The 22,382-nt window shown below is 44.3% G+C and overlaps 1 protein-coding gene across 13 annotated transcripts in view; it reads right to left on the reverse strand.

Annotated features, from left to right (window-relative positions):
• LOC144754523 (cyclin-dependent kinase 11B-like) overlaps positions 1-22,382 on the reverse strand; it is a 431,279-nt gene that overhangs the window by 25,662 nt on the left and 383,235 nt on the right. For all 13 annotated transcript variants that reach the window (XM_078642437.1, XM_078642431.1, XM_078642429.1 and 10 more), the window contains one exon: positions 13,049-13,165. In XM_078642437.1, the coding sequence (XP_078498563.1) occupies positions 13,049-13,165 (117 nt within the window). The remainder of the gene's footprint in view (positions 1-13,048; positions 13,166-22,382) is intronic.

A 22,382-nucleotide genomic window follows, 5' to 3' on the forward strand; every position in this document is an offset into this window, starting at 1 on the left:
GTAACTATCGTAGGGATTCTCGTACTCTTCCTGGTCGTCGATCACCTCGACGTCCGGGTCTTGGTCTTGTTCTTCGGTGACCTCGTCTTCCTCCTCGACCACCTCCACCACTGGTGGCTTGGTCTTGTGAGGGATCGTGAAAGCTTTCATCTTTGCGTCGAATTCTTTCTTCCGCTGCACGATGTTTTCCATTTCGGCTTCGAGGCGCCTTCTCTTTTTCTCCATCTCGGCCGCGTGTTCCGCGTCGGATGGTTCGGCCGCTCTTTTTGGCGGTTGGCTCGGCGCCGTGCCTTATGGTGCCGAAGTTTTCGACGTCGAACCGGATTTTGGGTCTCTGGTCGGCGTCGGTAGTTTAGGGTCCTTGTCCCTCTGCGTCGATCGATCCTTTTCGGGGACGATTTTCGACGACTTCTGCTGTTCAACAGCTCTCGGCGCCGGGGACTCCTTCTCAGAGGATCCGCTGGGCCTGTGAGTACTCGCTGACGCCTGGTGCTTCGGCGTCGGCGCTTTCGAGGCCTTGCCCTCGTTTTTTCGAGACTCAGAGTCTCTCGAGTTCTTGGGGGCCGGAGAGTCTCCTACCTTATCAGAAGTCTTCGTGTAATCGGTCTCTACGACCGTGTAGCTGTCGTCTTCGGCGGCAGCGTTGTCCTCTTCCTCGGAAGACATCCCCAGGTCGTAGAGGGACGGAGTCGGGGCCTTCTCCTGCAGGGTGGCGTGGGCTACCCTCTGTCTCTCTCTCACACGAAGGGTCTTCGGGGTGAAGGCGGAGCAGGCGTTGCAGTCCTCGCTTTCGTGATTCACCGGTAGACAAAGGTTGCATACCGGGTGCTGGTCCTTCTGCGCGTACTTGTGGTGGCAGTTACGGCAGAACTTGAACGGCGTGTTGTCCATCATCGAGCGCTCAGGGCCTCCCTGGTCGCGTGTTCGTCGACGGTCGTCGAGGATCTCGATGAATTCGTCTTTTCCTTTGCAGACTCCTCGTCCATGAAGTCCCCTGGAGTCTTCAGATGACTTTCCTTTGTTATTTCTGTATTTTCTTCTCTTCTTTCTCCAAAAATGTCTGGAGCCCAAACGGGAACGATCCAGACCCGACCGCGGAAAAAAAGAATCTGAAGATGGCGCCCAAGAGTGGGAGCTTCCGCAGGAAGCATGCCGACGTCACCGGAAATGCACCCAAGGAGGTGTAACGCCGACGCCCACCTGGGCTACGAGAAAAAAAACAAAAAACAAAGAAAAGACTACGAATCCGGACCCAACCACAACACCGCGGAATAATGCACAGCATAGTGAATCCAGAAAGATTCACGCTGCAAAACCATACGGCTTTCCTTTGAGGAAAGTACCCATATACGTACTACCTTGCCTATTAATTTGTATTTGTTTAAAAATGTTAGATGTGACCAGGAACAATCCCATTGGATACTTTATTCAAATGGTTAAACATTCTAGGCCCATTCATCCCGGTGTAGGCTAACACCTGATTTCCTTGTTATATTCTGTGCGTGCTAATTTTAATATGGTCCTTACCAACCACTAGCTTCCTTTTTTTTTTTGGGATGCAATGGGCCGGTTTTTACTACCATAAGTAGATAAGGCTTAATGGTTTTTTGGGGTGCCTGGCTGATTTACGGTAGTACTTATTTGTTGTCTGATGCTCACCTTGGTAGCCCAGACCACTGCAGGGGCATGCTGATGCCCTGTAGAAATTTGTTACCACCTGTCCATGGTTATGGTATTGTAGAACCTGGGCGCTATTACCTGCTTATGCGTCCTGTTAATGTTCTTAGTAGACAAAGGAGGGTAGAGGAAAGAAAGACCTTACCCTATTATCTGCCTTGGCTTGTACATATAAGTGTACCTGATGCTATACAGCCATATATCTAAGGGTTGGCAAGGGGTTGGCCTAACGGCTAAGGCGCTCGACCTCGGACCTGGGGATCTGGGTTCGAGTCTCGGTAACGACGCCAAAAACCTCCTGTGATTCTGGGCAAATCACTTAATCTCCCCATGCCTTAAAAAAAAAAAAAAATGAAAGTGTGTCCTCATGTAACGTAACTGGTGCTATGTAAAGCGCTCCGATACCTGATTCGGTTCGGGTCTAGTTCGCGCTATATAAAAAACTCTGCAATATGTATATTTTGATGCAGAAGCCCACATATGTGTGCACTTATCCTTTCTTTACGAAGAATACTCCACCCATGTGGCCTATCCAAATATTGACTTGTACAGGAGAAGTTGTTCTGGACATTGTTTGGCCACACGGTTCAAGGAAGGTGAAGGTCCTTTGAGTATATTGCACACCGTGGGCCTGCTGGCTAACTGCTTGCGAATGGTCTCCTAATGGTTAGTAGGCCATTGCTTGGTGTCATTTGGTATTTAGCTGCCTTGTGATTCCGTGCAAGGGAGAAACACCGTAACTTTTCACTGTGCCGTGTGCAGACCATGTGTAGTTTCTATTATGTAGGCAGGAAGCCTGAAGAACTGCACCCTGCTTGTGTTCATTGTGCCCTTATGGAGGGTAATGGTAGTTGAAACGGGAACACGCCCTAGTTAGGTGCGTGTTGCGTTTGCCCTTATACCTTGTGATGAGTAGGAGGTTCCCTCCGGTGGGCGACATGTGGGGTATGTGTTCCTACATAATCCCAGTCAACCAACTTGCTATATGGTAGGCATATGCAATGTTTGAGGTATTGCTTTGATTGTGTTTGTGTTACTGTGTGTATGTGCAGCACGTGGTGGTAGGGTGTGCACCCCCCACTGTAGTTGGCGAATTTTATGGCCGCGACGAACCGCAGTTGGCCGGCCATATGGGATGCCTTTGGCAGTCTCGGTGAACTCCATTGAAGAGCCCCCAGCTTCTTTATGGTGTTCAGAAAGGCCGCAGTAAACCTCTTTTGCCGGCTTTCTGATTGGAATCTGTGGCCAACTCCCCTTGAAGAGCTGCCGGCTCCCTTATGGTGTGAAGTGCAGTCTCTGTGGTAGGAGAAGACTTCCCCCTTTTGGGCTCGCCATGCCCATAGTGTGTGTGAGATGAGTGTGGTTGTGGCTTCTTTATGGTGTTCAGAAAGGCCGCAGTGAACCTCAGTTGCCGGCTTTCTGATTGGAATCGGTGGCTAACTCCCCTTGAAGAGCTGCCAGCTCACCTATGATGTGAAGTGCAGTCTTTGTGGTAGGAGAAGACTTCCACCTTTGAGCTCGCCACGCCCATAGTGTGTGTGAGGTGAGTGTGGTTGTGGTAAGCCCACCCCTCTCATAGTGATCAGCCCAATTAGTGAAGCTGAATCGGCTTTGTCATCGGAGAAAAACATAATGTTGTGCTGCAAGTACATATTGCATTGGTGAAAGAAATGCTGTGTAGCGTGCGTAGATATGTACCTGCATGTTGGGGTTTGTAGTCTTGCTGAGTGAGATTCAAATGCCCCTTACAAGTAACAGTGCGTTTAGAGTATGCATAGTGTCATATCTGCAGCACCGCCTGTTTCAGGTCTTATGTATGTTGTATATTTTACACCGGCCGCAGTGAACCACCCATAATGTGTATGAGATGGTTGTGGTATGCCCCAGCATCTCGTGGCGATCAGTCCCCTCAGTAGAGCTGATTCACCATTGGTATAAATATAGCCCACTTAATGTTGTATGTACTTATCTTCTGGGGTTTGTAGTCCTGTTGTGTGAGACTTAATTCCCCATTATAATTATGCATGTTGTGCTTAGAGATTGTACATAGTGTTTATGTGACACATGCCCGTTTTAGAAATCGGGTTGTGCCATCCAGTAGTGGTGAATAGAGGAGGAAGTAGGTATGTGCTTCCAACGTCGTGTGACGGTGTTTTAAAAGACATTGTATGTGCCCCCTATAGAAAAACAGCGTTCCTATTTTTAATCTTTCCCCCCAAGGCACCATGCAGCGCGTGTTACCGGTAAAAGGGGTGTATATGTATATATTAAAAACACATACATGAACTGTTTGCATATGTAATACCGTGTTTTGCTTGACACGTGTGTGTGTGTGTGTGTGTATGTATATATATATATATATATATATATATATATATATATATATATATATATATATACATATATATATATATATATATATATATATATATATATATATATATATATAAATAACTTCACCTGTACCTTAGTACTTGGTGTATCTCCCTCCTAATTGCATGTATATCTATATGTATGCACCCCACACAGTGGAACATGTAGCTTTGTATTATATGCAAGCATATGCATACACCCATACCTACCGATATAGCATTATGGTCATGTTGGTATAGGAAGAATTTACCTCCTTTTAGCCTCCTATTTACAACCCAAGAGTTCAGTGGAACATGTAGTTGTGTATTATATGCACGCATATGCATACACCCATACCTACCAATGTAGCATTATGGTCATGTTGGTATGGGAAGAATTTACCTCCTTTTAGCCTCCTATTTACAACCTAAGAGTTTCAGGAGGGCCAGTAGGCAAGTTACCCTACTGCGTGTATTTATATGTTGTAGTCAGGGGTCCCTCCTTTGCCTCGCTTGTTGCAGAACTATGCAGCCGGCTGAAACATTGCTTGCATTTGGCGCAGTAACTGATGAAGCCCGATCTGTGACCCTGCCTCTTGCCACGTTATACATGTAGTGTATAAACCTTGTGAAGTTACCGTATCACCCAGTAGAGTGTAAGTAACCAGTAAAAGTTTAAATGACCAGCAATGGAGGGGCCCTACAGTATATAACTGCATAATAGTGCATTAGCTCAAGAAATATTTTGCGATTTAAATTAAAACTGTGCATAAATATTGTACATATATGTTGCACATGTTGTGCCGCAAAGAGAGTTTTCTGCATTTGTGTACAAGTATTGCTGTGGCTTATTGGGCCCTTTGTCTATGCGCATATTTGCTTTCAGACAAAACGGTGTATTCGTTGGCCCATGAATTAAAAAATGGGTATGCGATTATGCTACCCAGTGACAGAGCTAACTGCTGCAGTTGCCATGATAGTGTTTTTATTTTTACTTTGACCTGTTGCTATTTAAAACAACAAAGTACCTGCACTAAAAGCCCTTCATGTGGGGCTGCAAAATGTAAAAAACGTTGCACCTATATTTGTTAACGGTTATAAGGCATAAGGATAGTCTATCATGTAGCCTAGCCTATTGCGAACGCTAACCAGCAACTTTCATGTTTCCTTTTTTTTTTTATTTTGTTTTAAACTTATTCATGAAAGATCTGTTCCTTTAAAGTTGCTGGGCCCCTAAAACCGGACTTTCTGGTTTGCTTAGAGGGCAGCTAAGGAATGCGTATGCTGGAGATAAGCCCCTGATCCATGGGGTCGTCTTACAGTCTGCTGCCCTGGTTTTGGAAGAGGTTGCGGGGGAGGGAGGTTTATGGCTTTCTCCTTCGCTTTGAAACCCCTTGGAATGTGGGCTGCATTTGGCGCCACGTTAGAAGTGTTGTGGCCAGCTTTTAAAACCCCAGGAAGGGAAAGGCTTTGACTCCCGCCATAACTCCTTTTCAAAAGGCGTAACAATTGCATTTTGTGCAATACAAAAGGTTTTGTACGTAGAACCTACTGTAGGTTCGCATATTTTATAAAAGATCCTCAGAATCTCCTTTTTATGCCCAAAAGCGTACCTTTGTAACGTTTTAAAAAACGTGGTGCGCTTTCCGCTTAAGCTATATTAGCTACTAGAAGGAATAAGGACTCCCTGAATATCCCTTTTCCCTGCAGTACCGTGGTGTAAGGAAGAGGCACCTACGTCCCTCACTACACAATAATAGTAAAGACTAAGTGAATAGTCTTAAGACATTTTTACACCATATTTAAAAGTGCCTAAAAAACAGCGCCTTGACGCCCTTGCTGTAAGCGCATTCGAGTAGACATGCTTTTAACCTTCCAGCCTGGTAGGTTTCACCGTTGACTGTGCTGCGCCCTTTTCAATGTTACGGTAGCACATGGGGCCATACCCTGTGCTCTTGGTCCTACGTTAAACATTGTACAACACGTGGAGCATTCCATCCATGCTCTTGCTGCCACATGAAATAAATGAAAGAGCAAGCTCTTCTTACCTTGTTTGAGGATGAAGCATCCTTACACTGCAGAGTACTCCCCCCCCACCCCCGAATACCTGTAGGTTGTTCTGCCAGAGAACAATGTGCTCGCTTTGGTGCATGAGGAGGAAAAGGGCGAGCAGTGGTAACCCACTGATTTGCTGAAAATAGTTTCCCCCTCTGCAACATTCCTTGATGCCACCTCTCTCCTCGGAGTTCTGGTGGCCTCTCTCTTCTGCCCTATGTCTGCTGCTGTGCTGCAGCGCACCTCCGATCTCCATGGCGGAAAAAATAATCTGAGAGCCTGCACACACATGATGGGGTTGTAGCCTCACCAGGGGGATCAGGTTTCGCAACCTCCCACAGCAAAAAAAAATAAAATAAATAAAAATAAAATACAAAGCACTTTCCGAACTCCAACCACTAGATGGCAGAATATGCACAGCATAGTGAATCCAGAAAGATTCACGCTGCAAAACCTTCACTTTCCTCAGAAGATTCTAGATGGTCCCTGTCTTTCAGCCTCTGGAGCCAAAACAACAGGCATGCCTCCCGATCTTTGAGGGTTTTAGTGGAAAAGGTACGACATGCCTTACAGTCTTTGGCAGAATGATCTGGATACAGGCAATCTTTATGCTGGTCATCAATATGCAGCCTCTTTTTTCCAAATGAAGCACAGGATCTAAAAAGACCCTTTTTTGGCGTTTCAGCCATGGTGATATTAGCAATCACAGATGGATCAGAATAAAATATCCTAGAACACTGGAAACCAGTTGTGAAGAAAAAACTGAGCAGAGCTCAGAGGAGACTCCCTTAGCACAACGTGCAGTAAAAAAGTCTGAGGGACTGAGGCTCCTTCCAGGAGGGTTCTAGAGGGAGGGGACAGCTGATTGGCTCTTTTCTAGAGTTTGGTCCTTTCTACAAAAGGACAGGGATAGGTTACTAATGTGAGGCCTTTAGGCCTATTTATCTATATGCAGTGGCGGATGGTGACTTTTGAAAGTGGTTGGGTGTAAAATTTGGGGGCGAGTGCTTTACTGCGAGCAAAGCAAGCAAATCTAACAGTCATAAATAAGGTGAGTTGATTAGGGTCCTACCAACAGGAAATCTTTTGAAAATAGAGTGGGGAAATTGTGCTATTTGAAGCTGTTTTGAGGAAGCAAGAAGGTTTATAAAGCAATGGTGAAAGTACAGCCTTGGAATATTTAAAGAAAATAAACACATACAAAATGCTCCATATCTTATTGAATTAAAATTGTTTTGTGTTACAAGCAAGGGTTTCAATTATCTTACCTGCACACAGGGTTGTCCCTGCATTGCCTGTGGTTCGTAAAGCTGATAATTTTCATGCCATATTGTTTACACTACAGCAGAGCAGCCTACAGCCTGAGCTCATATGTCCTGCTGTCTGATACAAGGCCGGTTTTATGTCCTAACAAATCTGGTCACCCCTAACACTTCAGGGGTCCAAATTTCACTCAGCTATTATCTGTGAGATATGGGACTGGGAGCTTAACGGGGGCCGCAACGCATTCACCAGGGGGCTTATCAAGTTGCAGACAGTGGCAGTCAAGGGGTGATGCAGCTTCTTAAAATGCCTGGCTTATAGTTCATGACTAAGTTAAATGGATGGGTAGGGAGGGTTCAGATAGATTGAGCTTAATGTTATGATGAATGGCAGGGGCTCATCAAAGAATGTCTTTCTCTTCACCTGTTTTACATGTTACCCTGAGCTCTTTAAACTCAATCTGTTAGGACTGCATTCCCAGCTTTCAGTTCACCCAGCTGGCCTAGCTGACTGTGCCGCCATTTTGTAACTTGTGTGAGTGATGTGACACAGTAAAGCAATAGGTGTTCTTTTTTAAAAGTGGTCAGAAAAACAGGTCCTATCACACAATTAATATATGTTCCCACACTACAATAGGTAGTTGTTACTTGCCCAAAAATCCGACGCACACACAATCTGATCAGACTGACTGATGTGAGATGAAAATGCTGAGCCTGGATATTATTGAAATTGCATTTATAAATTATGCACTGGGTTGAGTGAGTCAGAGCAATTTGTTTAACGTGTGCACAGGCTGCGCTGCACGCGTCACACTTATGATTACCTTCATTGCCTTTCTTGCCTGTTCTAAATTGGCTTTACATGCAGGGCTGAGCTGAACTCTAGTGTCAAATAGTTAAAAACACTACACTGCACACAGGCAGCCACATCCCATACTAGTTGTTAAACACTATTATACTCCACCCTGCAGTTACTTTTACATCCGATCCGAAAACCAAAACATATTGTTTTTTACACTGCTACCTTTCGGCTGGGACAAACAGTGTGAAACTTAGAATCACAGAAAGAACAATTGGGGTACTGCAGTATCTAATGGTATGCAATGAAAGAATCTAAGCTAAAACTCGAAGAAGCGGGACAGAAACCACTCTATACTCAGCATTTGATTTTTTAACAATGGTAACTCTCTGAGACCCGCTCTGAGCTAAAAATAAATTTAACCTCTGCTCTTATTATCCTGACTCGTGAGATGGCAGTGTGCACAGGGCAAGTGTTCGTGCTGCGCCTCCATTTTCGTGAAGCAGTAAGGTAAGGAATATGCTACTTACCAGTATGCATCTGTTCTTGGCATGTAGGGCTGCTGACATTCATATCTGTGCATAGATCGCCGCCTAGTGTTAGGTCCGGATGATTGCACATTGTTGTCCTGGAAGAGTCTTCGAAGTATCACGAGATAGGTGGCTCCTCCTTCGGACTACAGTGCGCATGGGCATCCTCTCCATCCCCATATTGTTTTTCGCCATTGTGGCAGAGATGGAATATAGTACAGTAAGAGATGTCCATGCAAAGAGTGAATGCTGCAGCTGCGACAGGCACCGGGGCGGCGGGTGGGCGATATGAATGTCAGCAGCCCTACATACCAAGAACAGATGCATACTGGTAAGTAGCATATTCCGTTCGAGGCATGTGGGCTGCTGAATTCATATCTGTGCACAGAATGTATAGCAGTATCTCCCTCAGCGGTGGCTGCCTGTGTCAGCTGCAGGAGTCTGAAAAAGAGTTTTGAGAACAGCCTGTCCTACAGCAGCTTGCTGTTTTGAATGTACATCTACACAATAGTGTTTTGTAAATGTATGTGTGGTTGACCATGTGGCTGCTCTACAAATTTCGTGTAAAGGAATGTTTCCCAGGAAAGCCATGGATGCCTCTAGTTTGCATGTGGAATGCGCCCTAGGGGGAACTGTTAAGGTGCGTTTTGTTTTTAAATAACATCTGAATGCACTTAACGATCCATCTGGCTATACCTGATGTCGTGTCTCAGAAGGCTCTTTTTGTATGTTCTTAGGCGGGGAATGGCGGGGCTATAGAAGCAGTATGTCGATCTTGGCTAAGGCCTGCTGGCGATGCCTCGACCTGAGTCTCTGATATTGGTGTAGTGTCTATATGGGGCGGTGTACTCGCGGTTCACCCCTCGTTGTCATCGAAATCGCCTTCGACAGCTACGATGTCTTGATCGTATTCCTCGAGATCGACGATTTGTTCTTCCTCGTCGAGGTAATATTCGGAGTCGTGCTCTGAGTATTGTTCTTCGTCTTGATCCGAGTTTTCGGCGTTACCTAGGTCCTCCTTATCCGCGAAGATATTCTCGGGGTCTGGTGCCGACCTCTGCATTTCTTGCCTTGCCGCCCGTCGATTCCGGATCGTCTTTTTGGACCGGAACTGGGCACAAGCTAGGCAACTATCTTCATTGCGATCTGGAGATAGACATTTGTTGCACACTGGATGCTTATCTGTGTGCGGGAACTTCGAGTTGCACTGCGGGCAGTATTTGAATTGACTTCGTTCCATCGACGGCCGGTCCACGTGGGCCGAGAAGGCCTAACGGCCCGATTCGACGACCGGAGTGCAACAAATGTTAAGAAGTGTATCGGTACCGAGCGCTTAACAATACCGACGGATCCGAAGGCCTTTTGGGCTTTATAAAAGTTTTTGTTGATTCCGAACTTGGAGTGCTGGAAAGTACATCCGAACCCAATGGCGGAAAAAAACAATATCGGGGTGGAGAGGATGCCCATGCGCACTGTAGTCCGAAGGAGGAGCCACCTATCTCGTGATACTTCGAAGACTCTTCCAGGACAACAATGTGCAATCATCCGGACCCAACACTAGGCGGCGATCTATGCACATATATGAATTCAAGAGCCCACATGCCTCGAACATATGGTGTTCATTTTTTTTAAAACAAGCAGGAATCCGGAACAATTTCATTGACTTTAATATACTCTCAGCTGACTGGCACCACAAACAAATCGAATATGCTGATACTTGGATTGCCATAATGCCACGCATTTTCTGATCAGATTGACTGAATCTTGGAGGAGGTCAGAATGATACTTTATGTACATGAGCGTTGGCTTCAAAAAAAGCACACACAGACTGGTTGCGCAGTGCATGCAATTAAGTTTCACAGTCACTGCTTTAAAACGACAATAAAAGTAGACGAAGGGCCAACGTTATTAAAAAGGCCAGAAATAATAGACCGCATGGTTTGCTCAACTGTTACTGCTGATACCATAATGGGTGACACCGTTATTAAAAAATGTTAAACTTAAAGTGCGTTCTCTGCATTTACACAAACCTGCCAAGAATGGCTTTCAAAGTATATTATATTTTTCAAATTGAAATTGTATTTTGGGGACTGCTGAATTAAGTGACGCCGCCTCGGCAGGCAGATATCTCTAAGGCAGATTGAATTACTCACCTTTCAGCTTCTACTTGGATCGCACTGGAGATAACCGAGATCCAGTCCTGCAGAGATCCAAACGACGAACAGGAGGCAAAAGCCTTCAGCTACAGAAGTGAAAATCCTGATAGTATTAAGTGTCAGCCAGTCACAGGAGGAGGCGGGAACCGAAAAGGATATTCTCAGCTACATCACAGATACGGGCGAGCTGAATGCTCGACCGGAGAGCTGGAAAAACTGCTGATTTAGGCAGCGCCTCGTTGCCCTCACCTCTGCCTCACAGGTGCACACTGCACATGCGGGATTTGGGCGATATTGGAATCGTCCACCTCGCATGCGCAGCATGTGTTTATACACAGCTAGGCTGCACTGCTACTTCCAGATTTGACAGTACTACCTCAGAGCAGTCTGTTTTAATCTCCTTTTCCTTCACTCTTGACTGGCGCCCCCTACGCCCTCCTGTAGGAACCGCCCCGGTCTAAATGTCTATAGGGACATTACTTTATTTATATACCGGGGATTCCCATTCCGACGACGGGGAATGATTCAGGCATGTGAATCTATGAAAGACACCCCTAATACTGGATAATGTAGAATTCACTTTACAAGTACATCAATGCTAAAAAAGTTGTTGTTGCTGTGGCGGCCGCAGGTCGATCATGTAGTATTTGTCATAAGCAACTTTGGCTTAGTTGATGATAGCTTCGTCAACAGTTTCTTCATTGTCTATGATGGCACCGCCAATGTTTTAGTAAGTACTTTAGCTACCTTTCTTAAAGGCACTAGAGGCTTGGATCTTGGTCTGCACACTTAAGATATATCAGCTTTCTTACGCTGTTGATGAGACACCTCTTAAGATGGACATTGGTCGCTTGAGAGCTTCCCTTCCTAATGTCTTTAAAACGTCCTTTCTAGGCTTCTTGTAGATGTTTTAGAGCGCTGTTTCAATGAATGGCTTTCTGTGTAGTCTCTTTTCTGAACTTTAAGCATCACTGAATTACCTTCACCCTATTCCCATTGCCCGTGATCTTTTAAAGGCAGATCAGCAACATACCGTCTGTATCCTTCAGTCTTTGAGAAAAAAGTTTGGCAGATCTTGCAGTCCTTTGCTTTACAAGGTGGATGTAAGCAGTAAATACATTATTTGTGGGGACCCTCAGGATGAAGCCTCATCATTGCACATATACCCCTAGGTCTCAAGACACCTTTCTTAGGTTCATCTGTCATGATATTCTATAAGAGTTCAGAAAAAATGACAGAAATTTTCAGAAGTCGTAAAATCCGGTTGAATAATGAAAGAGTGGAATATGTTCTGCTTTACTTGAAGTGGACTGAACGGAGTTCACGGAGACTCCATGCACACATGCAGCAGAAATTCAAAATTATGAACCTTTGAGGGGTGCTGCAACCAGGTTGGTTAAAGTGTAGTGCTTTTCAAATTATGTGATCAGGATAATAAAGTGAATGTTTTGCAGGCTATATTTAGCATAATACTGCTTTCTGAATCAACAGGAGACTCCCAGCTCTATGATGAAGAATGATTCAAGCATGTAACTATTAAAGATCTAATACTGGAGAAAAACCCACTAAGTGAAGAAACCTATCCCCTGTTTGTAACACAATTAGAATGCAACTTTCAAGTGCCAAATCAAGGATAAGAAAAACTGTCATGATCAATATCTCAAACGCGCAGTACAAGGAGGCATCAAAGGCTTAAAGAAATAAAAACACAGAATAGCTATCCAATCCCTGGGGGATACTTTGGTAAAGGCAGTTGAAGTTTGAAATGGAATTCTTCACACTGTTGGTTAGATAGATTCTATGTCTTTTCTTATATAGCTAGAGTACTTCTCAATCCTCCTCCAGCCCCTTTGGGTAGCAATAGTTCAAAAATCTATAACAAATCAGTAAAGACAACAAGGCAGCAGAGAAAAGATATCAAACTAATAAAACAACAGGCAAAATATAATAAAAAGTATATTTAGGAGATCAAATCAAGTTTGGTTAGTAAGAAGCCCACAGTCTTCAAAATAAGGAAATAGAGAGGTAGAGGACATAGGTAATTAATGTTGGTCTACAATAGAAGAGTAAATCATTAGTGATCATTTAGATGTCAACCGTTGTAACAAGAACAATTGCAGGTATTTCACAAACAAGAAAACATTGGAGTAGAATATAGAAAATAATTTCATGTGCTTTTGCAGCAGTTTTCTTGGGTCAAGGTACAGGATTAGCTTACCTTGAATATTTTATTAATTTGGTCAATTTCTGACTTCCCAGGGAACAGTGGCTTCTGCGTAAGCAGTTCACCAAAGATACAGCCCACTGACCACAAGTCTATGGCTGTGGAGTATTCCTGAAAACAGAGAAAGTTCAGTTATAGGAGAAACAATGTAAATCAAAAATTAGTCAAGTCACTAGAGCATCTCAACCTTCACCACAGTCCAGGGAACATTTTTCACCAGGCTAAAGCATTCATTACAAGTGCACCCCATATATATGTATCATGGTGAGAGTAAGGAAAATGTTAATTACCCAGTAAGCGTCTGTTCTTGGCATGTAGAGCGGTAGATTCACATGCTTTGCATACTACTGCCATCTAGAGTTGGGTCCGATGTTTGCAATTTGTTTTTCTTCGAAGAAGTCTTTCCAGTCACGAGGTAGGGGATTCATCCTTTTGGTGAGAGTGCGCATGAGCATCAACTCCATTGTTAGATTGTTTTCCCACAGAGGGCGAGAATGGAGTTGGCAAAGGTAGAATAGAGATGTCCATGCATATGTATCTAAGGTAAGAAAGAACTACAATAGGTATAGGTACCTGGGTGGGCACATGTTAATCTACAGCTCTACATGCCAAGAACAAATGCTTACTGGGTAAGTAACATTTTCCATTTGAGGTATGTGAGCTGTAGATCAAATGCTTTGCATAGACCATACAGCAGTATTCTCCCAAAGCGGTGGCTAACCTATAGCTGTTGCAGTTGCTTCAAAAAGTGTTTTAAGTACTGCATGGCCTACATTAGCTTGTTGCCTCGCTAACACATCTACACAATAGTGTTTGGTAAATGTGTGCAGTGTAGACTATGTTGCTGCCTTACAGATGTCAGCTAACGGAATATTCCCTAAGAAGGCCATAGTAGTCCCTATTTTGTGGGTGGAATGCGCTCTAGGCGGTATTGGCAATGTTCTTTTTGCTTTTGTATAACATGTTTGTATACATTTAACAATCCTTCTTGAAACAACTGATTTAGAAATGGGATTGCCTTTGTGTGGTGAAAAAGCAACAAAGAGCTGCTTTGTTTTACGAAAATCTTTTGTTCTTTTTACATAATATAGTAGAGCTCTTCTAACATCAAGTGTGTGTAGAGCTCATTTTGCTACAGAATCAGGTTGATGAAAGAACACAGGTAACTCAACTGATTGATTGATGCGAAAAGCTGAAGCAACTTTTTGAAGAAAGTAGGAATTGTTCGATGAACTACTTTGTCTTTGTGAAGTTCAAAGAAAAGCTCTTGTATAGTTAGTGCCTAGAGTTCACTAACTCTCCTCAAGGAAGTGATTGCAATAAGAAAAGCAACCTTCCATGAGATAAATTGTAGTTGACACTTGTGCATTGGTTCAAAAGGTGGTCCCATTAGCCTTGTAAGGACTACGTTCAAGTTCCATACTGTTGCAGGTGGAGCTCTTGGTGGTATTACTCTTTTTAGCCCTTCCATAAAGGCTTTAATCACTGGTACTCTGAATAGAGAGAAGTGTTGTCTGTTTTGTAAATATGCAGCTACTACTGCTAAATGCAATTGAATGGATGTATAAGCTAATCCAGATTGATGTAAGTCTAACAGATAACCGATGAAGTTTTGTACCAAAGCATCAAGGGGCATGATATTGGTATTGTTACAATATTAAACAAAAAGTTTCCATTTTGCTGCATAACATGCCCTAGTAGTAGGTCTCCTAGCCTCTTTAGGATATTCATACAGTCTGGTGGTAATTGTAAATAACCAAACTCTATGACTGCAGGAGTCAAATCGCCAGGTTGAATTCCTTGGGACTTGGATGCCCGATTTCTCCACGGCTCTGAGTGAGGAGATGCAGCTTTTGGTGTGGAACTACTGACAACTCCAGCAGGGTGGTGAACCAGGGTTGACGTGTCCATGTGGGAGCTATGAGAATCAGTGTGTGGGATGTTTGTCTGAGCTTCTGAATTACCAGCGGAATGAGTGTGAGAGGTGGAAAAGCGTAGGCAAATATCCAAGACCAGTTCATCCATAGGGCATTGCCTTCGGAGAGCGGGTGCGGGAACCTGGAGGTAAAGCGTGGGAATTTTGTGTTTTGCGCTGTGGTGAACAGGTCTGTGTGAGGAAATCCCCATTCCTGAAAGTAGGGAAGAAGAATTTGGGGATGAAGTTCCCACTTGTGGATTTGCTGAGAAGGTCTGCAATCTGATTGTTTACTCCTGGAAGGTGTTCTGCTAGGAGATACATTTTGCGATGTATGGCCCATTTCCAAATGGCTTGTGCTAGGCGTGAAAGTTGGAGAGTGTCGCCCCCCCCCCCCTGTTTTTTTTACGTAGTACATAGCTGTCATGTTGTCTGTGCAGACAACGACAGTTTTGCCTGTAGGGTGAGTTTGAAAGGCTTTTAGCGGTAGAAACACTGCTAGTAGCTCTAGGTGATTGATATGTAGGCTTATGTACTTTAGAGTTCATAATCCTTGGATTTTGGGAGTCTGTAGGTGAGCGCCCCAACCAGTGAGTGATGCGTCTGCTGTTAGCACTGCCTGTGGAGCAGGGTTGAGAAAGAGCCGTCCTTTGGATTCATTTTGTGGGTTCCACCACTGTAGAGAGCGATGGGTGCGGCCACCCACCAACACTAGATCGGTTAACTGACCCTGCGACTGGTTCCACAGACTTGCTAAGCATTCTTGAAGGGGACACATGTGAAGTCTTGCGTGGGGAACAATTACAATGTAAGACAACATCATGCCTAGCAGTTTCATGAAGACTCGTGCTGGCAATGATTGGTTGGACTGAAACGGAGTGAGAAGGGACTGAATACTGTGAATACTGGCTGTATTGGGAGAGGTTAGAGCTTTGTGAGCATCTATCGTGGCTGCCAGATATGTTTGTGTGTTGGAAGGCTGTAGATGAGACTTCAACGCATTAACTGTAAACCCTAGTTGGTGAAGTAAGTGAATAGTGGTTTGAGTGTGTTGGAGACACATCTGGTAAGTACTGGCTTTGATTAGCCAGTCGTCCAGGTATGGGAAAACATGGATTTGTTGTCTCTTCAGATGTGCTGCAACTACTGCTAGACATGTGGTAAATACCCTGGAAGCAGTGGTGGCTCCAAACGGTAGTACTTTGAATTGGTAATGATGACCAGCTATCATGAATCTGAGGTATTTGCGATTAGCGGGATGATTTGGAATGTCGATATATGCGTTTTAAGTCTAGAGTAGACATAAAATCGCCCTGCTGTGGAAGTGGGAGCACTTGTTAAAGTGTTACCATGTGGAAATGCTCTGACAGTATGTAGAGGTTTAGTTCTAAGATCTAGAACAGGTCTCAAGGAGCCGTCCTTTTTGGGGATAAGAAAGTACAGGGAGTACACGCCTGTCCCTTGATGTTGTAATAACACAGGCTCTATAGCTCCTTTGTAGAGGAGAGACTGGACTTATTGCTGAAGTAGATGTAAATGTCCTGATAACATTTTGTGAGAAAGTCATGGTATGTTTGCAGGATTGTTGGTAAGCTCCAGGCGATAACCATGTTGGATTATTCTTAACACCCATTTGTCTGTGGTGATAGATTGCCAAATGGGGAGGAATTGTAAAAGACGTCCCCGGACAGGATTTAAATGAATGGGGGAGGGGGTGTTGGGGCGGGGTTAAGACTAGGCAAGTCACTGCTTGTTGGGGAGGGGGAATTACGCAGTGCAGAACCCTTGCCTCGACCTTTGTTGTTGTTGTTACCTCTATATCCTCCTCTAAAGAAACCCCTTGTAGAGGAAAATTGACTGTTGCCTTTGTAAGCGGTGGCAGTATTGTCTGAGGACATGGTTTTCGACTCTCCACGGTAGAAGTAGTGACAAAAGGAGCCCCGATTAGAGGAAGACAGCAGAGCTCCCATAGACTTGGCTACCTCTGTCTTTTTTAATTTTTTCTAAAGACCTATCTACTTCGGGCCCGAAGAGATGTTCCTTGTCAAAACGGGTATTTAAAATTGACTGTTGTACTTCTGGTTTGAAACCACAAATCCTCAACCATGCATGTCTTCTTAGTATCACACTATTGTTGATCTCTCTAGCTGCACTATCTGCAGCATCTAAAGCCATCTTATTGAGCAATTGGATATGAGCTTCCCTTCCTGGACTAAATCCCGGGCTTTTGCTTTGTGCTTATCTGGGTGGTGTTGTAGCAATTGCTCCATTTCATCCCAGTGTGCCCTACCATATCTGGCTAGTAGGGCCTGGATGTTGGCAATGCGCCACTGATTTGCTGCTTGGGCAGCACTCATTTACCAGAGGCGTCTAATAGTTTTGACTCCATGTCTGGAGGGGGAGCATCACCTGTAGTGTGTGAATTGGCCAGTTTACAGGCATTAGAGACCACTAAAGAGTCTAGTGGTAACTGTCCTTTAATAAAGACTGGATCTGAGGGGGCAGATTTATATTTATCAATCCTGGGGTTGAGAATGCGAGCTTACACTGGATCTTTAAAGACGTTGTTGGCATGTCTCATCATGCCTTTAAGCATAGGTAGAGTGTGACTAGCCCTTTGTGTGGTACTGAGCATTTCGAATAGGAAATCTTCCTCTAAAGATTCCTTGTGCAACTGTACCCCATGATATTCTACAGCTCTAGCAAGTAATTCTAGATATCATACATTGTCGTCAGGAGGGGAAGGCTTTGCAAGGTAAAGATCTGGGTCGGTCTCTGTAGGTGAATCTGTGTGATAATCCTTCCAGGGGTCTATAGGTAAAATAGTGACCCCCCTATCTCCATCATCATCCTCAGGTGGTGATGGAGAGTTAGTTGGTGTGATCAGTAAATGACGAAAAGGTGGAGAGGTTGGTGTAGGGGAACGTGGTAAAAGAAGAGAGGGGAAGGGTTAGTACAAATATTCTTCCTCTTGAAAGGAATAAAGAAACGTGCGTCCTCTGACTTAGGTTTGCGTTTATGAGGTGACTTAGTAAGAAAACATCCTGTATCTGGATTTATATAAAGTTCCTTTTGTTTTGGGTCTGATTTGGGTATTGGGGCATCAAAAATCGTATCCTGCAGCTTCGGAGGAACAGTGTTAGGTTTCAGTGCTGAGGATTTCGGTGCCGGGGTAGAATCACTTTTCGGTGCCGAAGGAGGCTTCGTTTTTAGTGTCAACGATTTCGGCTCCGTCCAACTCGATCCCGAGCCGGAAGGCTTAGATACGTGTTTGTGCTGAGCCGGAGGGCAGGGCGTCGGAAACATCCTGTCTGTGCCGACGTGCCCCAAAGGCGGGGGTGGGACCGAAGCCTTTTGTTTCGGCTGAGTTAGAGTTTCGGTTAAGGGGCATTCGGTACTCAAGGTACGTTGACTTTGTTGCAAGTCTTCTTCCAAATCGGAGTTCGATTCTGGAATGGAAAAAGTTCCTCTTGTTTTTCCTCAGCCCCTTGTGCATCGCATTTGTGCTCGGATCCTTCACCAAAGATGTTCGGCGTGTATTCAATGTTTTGACTCTGCATCTTGCGACGTCAAACCAGACTATCACGGAGCATCTTCTTCGATCGGAACGATCAGCACACGTCGCAGTCCTGTCCGTTGTGCTCCGGAGACGAGCACAGGTTGCACACTTTGTGCAAGTCGGTGCGCATATACTTGCCGCAGCAGCGAGGGCAGATTTTGAATGAAGTCCATCCATAGACTGTGTGGTGGACCGACACGGTAAGGGCGGACGGCCTTTCCAAGATCTTCGATCAAAATAGAGGATTTTCTCGATGGATACGATGTGCAGAGAAGAGGGATAAGCGTTCAAAACAATAGTGAGGCGGGTAGAGTGGATTGCGCACCGAAGGGAACCCAAAGAACGGCTTCGTACCAGAGCGCAGCAATACACATCCAAACCCAATGGCGGAAAAAAACAATCAACAATGGAGTCGATGCCCATGCACACCATCACCGAAAGGAGGAGTCTCCTACCTTGTGACTGGAAAGACTTCTTTGAAGAAAGACAACTTGCAAACATCCGGACCCAACACTAGATGGCAGGAGTATGCAAAGCATGTGATCTACAGCTTACCTGCCTCGGACAGAATGTTCTAAAATGTTATTTAACTATCTTTCTGGTTTTACGTCATACATTTTGGTTTTGAGGAAGAATCACCTCCAAAAAATGGGGAGTCTCAAGAACAAGTTACTTACCTTTGGTAACACCCCATCCAGAAATGATTTCTTATCTGAAAATATTGCTCAGGTGTTAGACTGGATCCTGATATTTTTAAGCAGTACCCCTACATGCAGTAGGTTCGGCTCTGGGTCGGCAGAGCCAGAAACAAAATGCACGGTGGCTTTATAGGCGCCACCCCAGCATGCCGACGTCCGTTTCTTTTCGCTACTTCCCATGCCAAAATCGTGGATAGACGAAGAATACGGACATACTGGTGTGGACTGCTAAGACCCTGAGAAAAGTATTCCTAATGAATCGGTTCACAGAGCATCATTAAAGAATCTGAGGCCAGATAGAGTCTATCAGATAAGGCATTACCGAAGGTAAGTAACTTGTCCATTTGATATTTCAAGCCACAGATTCCTTACCTTAAAATAGATATCAAAGCAATACCTTCCTGGAGAAGGGTCAGCGAAACTAGTCGAACCAGTAAATCGTGCAGGACCAAACAGGCGTTTTAACTATCATGACGGACCTGACCATCTACATAGTAATGCATTGTGAACGTGTGCAACGATGCCTACATTGTTGCCTGACAGATACCCAGTACAGGGACTCCGTGAGCTAACGCAGTGGTCTAAAGCTTGGCTCTGGTCGAATGAGCACACAAGCACTCAGGGGGTTGCTTTTTTGTCAATACGTAGCAGATCTTTAACCAAAGCACTATCTCTCGTGAGATGGTCTGTTTCTGTACTGCCTTCTATTTCTTAGTTCCAACTTACCCTACAGAGGGTTGATCCTCCATCCAGAACCATCTTGTGCAATCAAGGTAGAACGCTCTGAGTCCAGACAGTATTGGCTCTCTTGTTCTTTCTAATGGTGTGGCGGAGGCAAGGCGATGTTTAGGCCTATGTGAAAGGGCCCGCATATGAATGAAAGCCTAAGACAGCCTTGTTATTTTTACGAAACCGTGTGTAATAAAAGTATCCGATTGATAAAATTTTATTAAACTTGACAGCCCTCAAGTGATCCAAGAAGTAAATATTAAAATGAACTTTCAACACCACCAAATTGTCAAGGGAGGCCCAAGGCAGTAGTACAGATTACGATGTGATTTAATGTTCCTCTTTCGGGCAAGGTTTGTTGCTATAATGGAGAGGAAAAGCCCTGCATATTTGCCTTTAAATAATTAAACAAAGCGCTGGAAAGGAGGGTTTATTTGCCGTGCACGCTCACAGTATTAGCCTTTATCGAGTAACATTCAAGGTCAGTCACATCAGGTTTTTTAATGTCTTTTGTGGCCCGACTTCCCCAAGCCATAAAAGAGAGGCCTGTCCCCAGAATGTCAATAACAGGCCCTCTGACACTGCGCTATTTATGTGAGATACAAAACATAGTAGCCTCCGACGCGTTTCCTTTAAGGAAAACTAGACCTGGATGCCTGCATGTCTATTCACTTATTTAGGGAACATTTATCGTTTACCCAACACATAACGTCATCCCAAAGAATGTCTATGGTCTTGCGGGCTATGGAAGAATTTCTAGGGATCTCAGCACGCCCCTTGAGCTACAGAGGTGGGGGCTGACAAGTAAGGTGGTAGTGTAAATGGTCGTAGCGTTGTGTGCAACAAACGGTGCAAGGGGGGGCACAACAGCACATGGACACTGGAGTCTGGAATCCACTGGCTAAACTATTCTCCAGGTCTTGCTTGCTATTGGGCACCATCTACTGATGACTAAATACAGGCAACTGCCTCATCTATCCATATGGGAGCAATAACTCTGTGTGCATTATCACTTGACTGTGTAGAGTGGTATGGCATATAACTCTTGGATGGAGTCAGTGATGTGGAACAGACACACACAGGCACAAGCACACCCACACATACATACACAGAGGCACACACAAGCACATACAGGCACACACTCAGATACAGACACAAGCACACAAGCAGACACAGGAACACACAAGCACACACATGGATACACATACAAGCACATACACAAACAGGCACATACACAAACAGGCACACACAAGCGTACGTACAGACTCATACACACAGGCGCGCACACACACGCAGGCAAGTTTCAGTCTGTAGAGGTAAGAGCATCAGGGCAGTGAGACGGGCGGGGTGAAGTCGGGGTGTTGGAATTCAACAGACGACGGGATAGGTAATATTTAAATTTTAAAAAACACTTACCTTGAGCTCGCCGTATCACCATTAAATGGAAAGGCAAAAAACGTGGTTTCTTGTCCCACGCAGGAAAATGAGTTTCTAAACTGAGTTTTTTTTACAAAACACCTTAAGTCTCAGACCGTGCATACTCAAAGCTTTTCCCGGGTGCTGATAGGTTTGCTTTTGCTGCTATTCAAGGAATAGAATGCAGTTTAAAACAGCAGTTTTAGCTGTTTTGTTATTTCCGTGCAAGCTTTCTTCACAGGCTGTGATTCAACTTGTCACATATAGCCAACTTTTAGTTGCTTTCAATAGACATCTTATCTACCATATAACAAGATTGTGGTGAGCGTAGAGCCAACCATCTGTGCACCGTGGGTTGTCAGCTGCAATGTTAAAACATGAAGCTCATTTAGCTCTGTGTTGAAAAATAATATAATAGCAGCGCTATGTTAACACATGAAGTGTGTGAGGTGCTTTGTTGGCAAAAAATTGCTACAAAATTAAATAATTGTTAAAAAAAAAAAAAAAAAAAAAAAAAAAGAAGGGCAGCCTCCACATTGTTTTCCTATTTATTTACTTTTGTAGAAATCGCATCACAGCCTGCTTTAACTATAGAGGTTTAAAGCTTCAAGGTAGCATGCCGTGATTGCTACAAAAGTAAATAAACGGAAAAGAAATGCGGCGTCGCCAGATTTCTTTTCTCTTTATTTAATTTTGCAGCTAACGCGGCATGCCACACTTTAGATTTAAACCTGTGAGACTAAAGCGTGGCAAGACACAAATGCTAATAAAACAAATGAATACAAAAAACTGTGGGCGGACGACTTTACAGCTACTAATAAAGTAAATAAATGCACACAAAAAAAGTTTTACTTTGCAATTTTTACAGTAAGGCAGATTTTAAAACAATTACCTCCTCTGCAGCGTCAGGGTTTCAGAAGCCGGCCAGAATGTAATGCCAGCTTTGTTTTGCCATCATTCAAAACACGTTTGTGAATGTGTGTGTAGGAGTGCAGCGCCTCAAAGCCTTGA

Source organism: Lissotriton helveticus, chromosome 5_1 (assembly GCF_964261635.1).
Source record: "Lissotriton helveticus chromosome 5_1, aLisHel1.1, whole genome shotgun sequence".
NCBI classification, from domain to species: Eukaryota; Metazoa; Chordata; class Amphibia; order Caudata; family Salamandridae; genus Lissotriton; species Lissotriton helveticus.